General features: G+C 38.2%; 1 protein-coding gene across 1 annotated transcript; it reads left to right on the top strand.

The window, feature by feature from the left end:
• Positions 1-2,205: 2,205 nt before the first annotated feature.
• On the top strand, positions 2,206-5,758 carry LOC306859042 (uncharacterized protein; the record flags this gene model as incomplete). The annotated part of the gene is made up of 3 exons (XM_079399850.1): positions 2,206-2,270; positions 5,033-5,360; positions 5,435-5,758. 3 exons carry the CDS (start codon positions 2,206-2,208, stop codon positions 5,756-5,758), a joined length of 717 nt encoding a protein of 238 aa, XP_079255976.1.
• Between the last annotated feature and the right edge of the window lie 4,033 nt (positions 5,759-9,791).

Raw genomic sequence — 9,791 nt, 5'->3', positions numbered from 1 at the left:
AAAGTTGACATATTGGTCCGTCTGGAGGCTGCCGTTCTGCATTTGTATCAGGAATTCCACCCGCATCGTCTCATTGGCGATGTCTGTTTTGTTCTCCCAGAGAAACTCATAAACATCCATGGCAGAATTCATTTTCAAACTGTTTGGACTGTTACTGTGAGGAGCTTGACAGTGGGGTTAAGGATCCGCTTGCAGGCTCAGTTACAATCTGAGTCATACAGGCAGGGTCAATCATCAGAAAACACAACAACAGAGTCAAGGCAAGGCTTAATGTAAAAGAAAATTACACATAGGTTGTACTATAAACCGTTACACTTTAATTCCTAGCCATTCCATGTTTTTCCTGTCTAGCTTCTAGCCTTGCCTAGCCTAGCCTAGTTTCGATACTTTAACTTTTTCTATTGTGGACTGACTGTTGATCATTTGCTGCCTGTACTGACCTTATGCCTGTTTATGGATTAAAATCCTTGTTACTGCATTATTGGTTTTATTTTTATGTTTTTTTGTGTAATATATGTTCACTCAGTGCAGAGACTTTTTTTTATATAATTTCCTTTTGGCACTTCCCCGACGCCATTTTGATGTGAGTGCGTGCCTCTTGCCAGTTCGCATTACATGGGGAGAGTTAAGTGAATTTCTGAGCGAATTAAGGTTACAAAGTGCATAAATTGTTTTAATTTCATCTCGTAAATAGTACTGAGATTATATGCAGTGTTCTGTTGTATGTTTTACGTGTGGATTGATTAGGAATTTGACGATGTATCGTGTGGGCTGTATGTGTTAGAGTTTTTAGAGTTTTTAGCCTGCTAACAGGTGTTATATCATACAGGAATGTGCTGTTATGAAATGCCCACGAGTGATCTATCAGCTTTATTGATGTCAATCCACAGGTATTCGCCTTTTATTCCTTTTTTTATTGTATTTTATATTCTTGTCTTGTGGTAATATGTGAAATTATGTTTCAATGTAAATTGGTATTTTATTCAATTGTTACATATGGAGTTCACATTACATGAGTCCCTTTCGCACCGCTTTAGTTCGATCCAGTACCATTTAAAGGGTTGCATTTGCACCGACAATGGATACTAAGAAGTGACGTAAGCCAGTCGACAGCGACGTCATTTGTGCGTGGCAATCAACAACAACAAAAAAAAGAACAACGACATTAACAACAGGAGGATGGAGGACGTTGTGATTGGAGCTGTGTTTTTGTTGTGTCTCGCGGGTTTCACAATAATGGACATGGAATGTTTACACAGTATGTGTTTACATGGCGTTTTAAATCATGGCGGGTGAGGGCGTTTTCGTACACGTTTAGCCAATCAGCGTACACTTACATCCGATAGTTCCTATGGAACTGTTTTAGACCCTACTCTGAAGTAGGAGCTAATTTAGTTCCTCCAAACGGAGTTCTGGGAACTAAAACAGTTCCTAGTTCCTGCGGTGCGAACACGCCAAAAAGTGGGTTGTTCCACAATTACTTTGGGTACTATGAAAAGGTTCCTATGGTGTGAAAGGGCCTATACACTGGGGAGAGGAATGTGCTGTTATGAAATGCCCACGAGTGATCTATCAGCTTTATTGATGTCATGATGTCATTGATGTCATGTTGGTGGATTTTTAACATTATAAGCTGGTTGTTTTCACACACTGCGGCCACACAGCTGTGTTCAAACACCTTATAAAAGTGATTTTTGCATAATAGGTCCCCTTTAAAGCATTCATGAAGTCCTTTAACTCACACTCGAATCTGCCTTTAGGCAACCATGATTTTATAGGCTCATTAAGACTGGGTCCATAACTGGCCTGGGTAGCTCCATGAATACTGCTGGATCTATGCGTGGCTGAGTATTCTGTAACGAGGAACATGACAACGAGGTTGAGGATTGAATTGCTGGCTTTATTACAATCTGAGTCATACAGGCAGGGTCAATCATCAGCAACCACAACAATAGAGGCAAGGCAAGGCGTAATCCATATACATGCATAAAATCAGAGCAGAAAACAATCCAGGAATCAAAATTAGGCTTGGCAAGGAACAGGACAGGAAATACAAGGAACATGAAATGGCTAGGAATTGAACCAACAGACAAACAAGCAAACAATACACAGCAAAGTGTGTGTGGGAATGCAACCTTTATAATCCACCTGATAGGAAGCAGGTGTTGTCTGATGATTAGTTCCTAGGGAAAGGGTATCTGGGAAATGGAGTCCGGGATGGAGTGCCCTCTGGTGGAGCTAATGGGCACTCCAGCTGGAGATTGTGACCGGTACAGAGAGTGTACCTATTATACACACAAATCATTATTAATTCTTAAACAAGAAGACTACTAATTGTTACTATATGAGTATGTTTGCTACAAGCTCTCATGCATTTCTGATCAGCAAAATGCTGTTTTAGGGGGGCGTGGCAGAGCCTTAACTTTGATAAAGAATTATCTCTTTGGTTTTGAGACTTTAGTCTTTGCAACTTCAGGGATCTTATCTATACACAATCAGCTGATTGACCCTGCCTGTATAATATTTCACATATTACCACAAGACAAGAATATAAAATACAATAAAAAAAGGAATAAAAGGCGAATACCTGTGGATAGAAATTCACTTAACTCTCCCCATGTAATGTGAACTGGCAAGAGGCACGCACTCACATCAAAATGGCGTCGGGGAAGTGCCAAAAGGAAATATATAAAAAAAAGTCTCTACACTGAGTGAACATATATTACACAAAAAAACATAAAAATAAAACCAATAATGCAGTAACAAGGATTTTAATCCATAAACAGGCATAAGGTCAGTACAGGCAGCAAATGATCAACAGTCAGTCCACAATAGAAAAAGTTAAAGTATCGAAACTAGGCTAGGCTAGGCAAGGCTAGAAGCTAGACAGGAAAAACATGGAATGGCTAGGAATTAAAGTGTAACGGTTTATAGTACAACCTATGTGTAATTTTCTTTTACATTAAGCCTTGCCTTGACTCTGTTGTTGTGTTTTCTGATGATTGACCCTGCCTGTATGACTCAGATTGTAACTGAGCCTGCAAGCGGATCCTTAACCCCACTGTCAAGCTCCTCACAGTAACAGTCCAAACAGTTTGAAAATGAATTCTGCCATGGATGTTTATGAGTTTCTCTGGGAGAACAAAACAGACATCGCCAATGAGACGATGCGGGTGGAATTCCTGATACAAATGCAGAACGGCAGCCTGCAGACGGACCAATATGTCAACTTTACCATACAAGACATTAACTGTGTATGATCATGACTGATATGTTGAGGAAAATGAGTGCAAAAGTAACTTGGCCCAATGACCTCAAGAACTTTTTTAATGGGAGATACTCAAGCTACAAAAGTTTTGGTGATTTAATGCTCATACAATTTTTTTAAAAGTAAGAACAAGTAATCAAAGAAAAAAACCACTCACAAGCTGTTTCTAAATTCACTGAAGATGCTTAATATTCTCAATTCCACAGAGTGCGTCTTCCATTTAGCAAACTCCAACTATGAGGAAGTATCTGGAGTTTTAGAAATTACTGGCATACAGTATCATGCTCTCTTATGTGGTAGTGTTTGACTTTGCAAAGAGTCACATTTCTGTTTAGTCAAAGTGAGCAGAGATGCTTCATACTTGTATGAACAGTGCAGATAACTGCAGATGGAGCAAATGGAGCCCATCAGTGATGGACAGTGACAAGACATGCTCCATTTAATGAATACAAGAGACAAGCCAAGAAGCAGCAAGTAGACACCATTAGGACTGAACTATATAGTTTTTTGCCTTTTGTTTCATAATAAATTTGATTTATATAACCCTTTTGCTGATTTTTAAAGTGTAAACAGGACAGGCGACAGGTACTATCTACATAACATACAGAGTTGTAAAATGTAAAAACTTAAGTTTCTTGGCAACAGTAGCTAGTCAGTTGTTTTAACTGTCATATCTGAATTCAGCACATCAAAATACATATTAACACATTTTATATTTGAAGCAGACAACTAATAAAAAATTGTAGACCAGGGTTATTAGAGAGAAGTGTTGCAAATATGCTTCTGTGTGAGCAACTCAGCATTGCATTTTGCAATCCTTTTTCAAGCAGAACTGCTCAACAGTATTGGGATACATGTTCGGGCCCTTTTTGGATACGCTGAAGTTTCTTGCACATTTCTAACAACAGAAACAAAACCATTTACTTCTCAACAGATAACTTATACCCAGTTCTGCACATTCTTTTGCAGTACAGTCACTTTATCCTCCTGAGACCCAGAAAAATACCTTTGTGAATTTAGTATTTTTTCATGTCATTACATTGTTTAGAGCATAAGATAAAATGAAAAAATAATTTTTTTTAAATATGATATTTTATTCATATGTTATGCTATATCCTCTGTAGTGAAACTTCCAAACATTCTCTAAAAAGCCCCGAATGTGCTCTTTACAGGATATCCAGACTTAAAACTGTGACATACGAGGTCTCAGAGAAATTCACTAAAATATAATGTTCTCTACATAGGCAAAAACTTTTTTTTTCTTTTTTCTGTTCCTCTGGTTCCACCGGTTTGCCTACACCACATCTGTACAATTTCCTTAAAACATGACTAAAGAATAGCCTATAAATTCCACTAACAAAGGATGATTAATTCTGGATTAATTCTTCATTACCTAATCAGCGAGTGCATACAGTATATAAAACTCTCTTCATGGGAACAGAATGAGACAGTTTGGATTGGAGATCAAGGACGTTGAAGACAACTACCAATCAAGAGACAAGAAACATGAAGACTTTGGCCTTTCTCTGTTTTTGGTTCTTATATTTTAGGTAAGGTCTTAAAGTTTATGTAAATGTAAAAATGTAATGTAAAAACACTTAATCTTTTTAATAAATGGGGATCTTAATATAATGGCTCTTCATTGATTTTCCTTGGCCTTTCGCTGATCAGAAATGCAGGAGAGCTTGTCATGAACTAATCTAGTAACAATTACTAACTATTCTTCTAAATAGTTTGTTTAAAAATGGTTTGTGTTTATAACAGGTACGCTCTCTGTAACAGTCCAAATAACAGTTTGAAAACTAAATCTACGACGGATGTTTATGAACTTCTCTGGGAGAACAATATAGACATCGCCAATAAGACGATCCGGGTGGATTTCCTGACACAAATGCAGAATGGCAGCCTGCAGGCAGAGCGATACGTCAACTTCACCATCCAAGACATTAACTATGTACTGAAAGTGACTGAGATGTTGAAGAAAATGAGTGCAAAAATAACCCGGCCCGATGACATCAAGAACTTCTTTAAAGGCAGATACTCAAGCTATAAAAGTTTTGCAGACTTGATGCTCCAACAATACTTTTTCAAGGTAAGAATAGAAAAAAAGACGTTAAACATTTCAAGTTGCTTCTGAATTGACTGAAGATGCTTAATACTCCACAGGGTGAGCCTCCTATTCAGCAAACTCCAGCTATGAAGAAGTATCTTTCGTTCTACAGAAACCTGATGGACAATGAAGAGCCACTGTACTTTGCTGTGGGTCTTCTGCCCTGCTCCAGACTCTGGGTTTGGCTGGGTAATAATCTCAACATTCCTCCAACCAATGCCTACCACACTTGGAAGGTGGGGAATATGGACGGCAATCCTGAGAAACACTACAAAGCTCTGCTGAATAAGTATCTCAACACTCCTAAGAAAGTGGCGAAGGCTAATGCTGTATTCCGTGCTCAGATGCAGAATGAGCACGATTTCTTCCTCTCATCTTGAGAAAGAAGTGTTGCCAATAGCCTGCTGTCTGAGCAACTCAACAATCCATGAAAACATGATTTGAAATGCTTTGAAAATATTGATATATTTCATTACATCTTTTAAGATTATATGCAATAAAATTAATGAATTGTTTAAAACTATTTTAATCTTTAAGCAAGTCTCATGTAATCTTTTAATCATGAAAAACTGCATGTCCTCAGCCATTTTAAACAAATGTAATTCTTTGCTATTATGTCTCATAATATTCAATGTCTCTTGTATTACCCAGCAACAATTAAACAATAACACTCTAAATGTCTGATGCACATTACTTTTGAAAGCCCGTCTTAAACCCTAAAGAGGAAAAAAAAATATAACAAAAATAAGCCACATTTGATCTTTTTTTATGTGTTGTTTTATGGTTACTCCTTATTTATTGATTTGTATAATTTAAAAACTATATTTTAATACAAATACTTAATTTTTCCACATGATCTCTCTAAAATGGCTATGTGGAATTTGTCATTTTTGACATGAAAAAACTAACCAATGCAAGGAACATCAGTTTTTACATACCACTTTTTACTTTAGCTAAAAGAAAATGTCTGCAGTATACATTAATGTTCTGATAAATTGCACATACTTATGTAAGAAGATATTTGACTGTATTATACACATTAACACATAATACACTTTTTTATACATAATATGAATTTTACCAAGAATAATAGAAAATTATAACACTATTCTATAAATGACTACATTAACTATCTGGTTCCACCCTGAAACAAGTCCTCTCTGAATTAGCTTTTTTTTTGCAAATGCTGAACCCCTTACATTTTAATGCCTTTTCAAGCAAAACTGCTCAACAGTATTTAACGACTGGGATACATGGAAGTTTCTTGCACATTTAACAGCAGCAACACGTCAATTACTTCTCAACAGATAACTTACACAAAATTCTGCACATTCTTCTGAAGTAACACAATCACTTTATGACATGAACTAATGTGCATCAAGGAAATATTTAGTGCTGGCATCTAAGATGTTTTTTTTTGTTTGTTTTTCCATTCTGTTCCTCTGGTTCCACCAGTTTTGACAAAAGCAGCAGACTTGGGTTACGTATACTCCACGTCTGTAGAAGTTCCTGAAAACTTGACCTAAGATCTTAGCCTGTAAATTCCACTAACAAAGAGGAAAACAATAGACTGTCATAATTCTCCATTACCCAATCAGCGAGCGCATTCAGTATAAAACTCTCTTCATGACATGGAAACAGGACGGGACAGTTTGGATTGGAGATTGAGGAAGGTTAAGACAACTGCAAATCAAGACACAAGAAACATGAAGACTCTGGCCTTTCTCTGTTTTTGGTTCTTATATTTTAGATAAGGTCTTAATGTTTATTGTCTTGACAATTGTAATTATGATCTGCTGGAGATAGCAAACATCAATTGCAACAATTATATGAACAACTTTGAACTGAATAAGATTCAAAGGGGCACAAATGCAGACTGAGTTAATATAATGGCTCTTCATTGAGTTTCCTTGGCCTTTCACTGATCAGAAAATCTCAAAACCAAAGAGATATTCTTTATCAAAGATAAGACGCTGCCACGCCCCCCTAAAATGGCTCATTCAAACACGCCCCCACATGTCTACGTCACGATGTGGAAATATTTGCGTAAGGCTTGGTTTCAGGGAGAAGCTGTGTGTTTCTAGACGAAAGCAAAAGCACTTTATTTGGCCTTCCGACAGTACTGATAGTAACCTTGAACTGATGGTAAAACTAAGGACATTATTAACTGTCTTTACATTTATTTTGAAAGCTAAAGCTGGCGATTACGGAAAGGGGCGTTATATTTCCGACTCGTGCTTGTGGTGTTCGGCCAATCACAATGCACTGTGCCAGTTGACCAATCAGAGAAGATTGCGCTTGTTGGATTGAGAGAGGCGGGGCATAGAGGACCTACAATAATGTACAGTAGCTATTTGAAAAATAATGTGTTTTTCGAACATTAAAGCATGTCAACATATTCTGTTACACCAAATACACAAAATAATGATCTTTAAAAAAAGCATCATATAACCCCTTTAAGGACACCTTATACTTGTATTAGAGTCCATATGCATGCTTCCTGATCCTTACCCCCTTTATAAAGCCAAATCAACCTTAAAAGTCTGATCAACAGGTGGTTAAATCCCATGCATATCTGTGTTAACTATATTAAACACAGTGGCCTATTTACTGTACATTTGCCAATAGTGTGCACTCTATCATAGAACCACTGCAATAAAAGCATTTTAACAAGTCACTGTCCTGACTCTATAAAGTAATATACTAATACATATACATATATATATATATATATATATATTTATTATTCTCTAAAACGTGGTCTGTTCCTCATTATAAAAACATAGTTTGACTGCAGTTGAATTATTGCATAAAGTCTTTTTGACTACTTTTTGGTTGTTTTGAAGCTCAGAATTTTTGGAATGATTCACTTTACCTTTACATTTAATCATTTGGCAGACACTTTTATCCAAAGCGACTTACAATACGGGAATACAAAAAGTGATTCATCTTGAAGAGGCAATCAGACAGAGGAAGTGCTTGTAACACCAAGTCTCAGTCATGGTTCAAATAAGTACAAGCTAGTAAGGGAAGGACAGAAAGATAGAGGGAAGATTAAGTTTTTTTTTTTTTTTTTTGAGTTTAGGATGAAGTCAAGTACTGCCAAAAAAGATGAGTTTTCAGTTGTTGCTTGAAGATTGACAGGGATCCAGCATTCCGGATAGGGGTGGGAAGATTATTCCACCAGCCAGGAATGGTGAACGAGAATGTTCTGGTGAGTGATTTTGAGCCTCTCTGTGATGGTACCACAAGGCGTCGCTCACTAGCAGATCTCAGACTTCTGCAGGGGATGTAGGTTCGTAATAGTTAGTGGAAGTAGGAGGATGCTGAGCCTGTGGTAGTTCTGTATGCAAGCATCAGTGTCTTGAACTTGATGCGAGCTGCCACTGGTAGCCAGTGCAAGGAGATGAAGAGAGGTGTAACATGGGCTCTTTTGGGCTGGTTGAAGACCAGTCGTGTAGCTGCATTCTGAATCATTTGTAGCAGTTTGATTGTGTTTGATGGCAGTCCAGCCAGAAGGGCATTGCAGTAGTCCAGCCTAGAAACGACAAGGGCCTGGACAAGAAGTTGTACAGCATGCTTTGTCAGAAAAGGCCTGATCTTTCTGATGTTGTGTAGTGCAAACCTGCAGGATCGAGCAGTCTGGTCATCAAAGATTACACCAAGATTTCTGACCGAAGTTGACGGGGTAATCATTGATGAGCCTAACTGAATCGTGAAGTCATGCTGTAGAGTCGGAGTGACAGGGAATACAAGAAGCTCCGTATTTGCCAGGTTGAGCTGTAGGTGATGTTCTTTCATCCATGCCGAGATGTCTGCCAGGCAGCCTGAGATCCGTGCAGCTACCGTTGGGTCATCTGGTTGAAAAGAGAGATAGAGCTGTGTGTCATCGGCGTAGCAGTGATAGGAGAAGCCATGTGCATGTATGATGGGACCTAGTGATGTAGTGTATGTGGAGAAGAGGAGGGGTACAAGAACCGATCCCTGAGAAACTCCAGTGACCAGTTGATGTGGTTTGGATACCTCCCCTCCCCAGGCCACCCTGAAAGATCTACCGGTGAGATAGGATTCAAACCAGCGAAGTGGAATCCCAGTGATGCCCAGTGATGAGAAGGTAGACAGGAGAATCTGATGATTGACAGTGTCAAAAGCAGCAGAAAGATCCAGCAGAATGAGGACTGATGATTTGGAATCGGACTTGACAATTCGCAGGGCTTCAGTGACTGAGTAGCGCAGTCTCTGTTGAATGGCCACTCCTGAAACCTGACTGTTTAGCATCCAGTTTATTGTACTGTGAAAGAAACCGTGAGAGATGATTGAAGACAACTCGTTCGAGTGTTTTTGCTACGAATGGAAGGAGAGAGACAGGTCTGTAGTTTTCTAAAAGAGAAGTGTTTAATGTAGGTTTTTTGA

This window comes from Barbus barbus (genome assembly GCF_936440315.1).
Source record: "Barbus barbus genome assembly, chromosome: 39".
In the NCBI taxonomy this organism is placed as follows: domain Eukaryota; kingdom Metazoa; phylum Chordata; class Actinopteri; order Cypriniformes; family Cyprinidae; genus Barbus; species Barbus barbus.
This window is presented reverse-complemented; position numbering and strand designations above follow the sequence as displayed.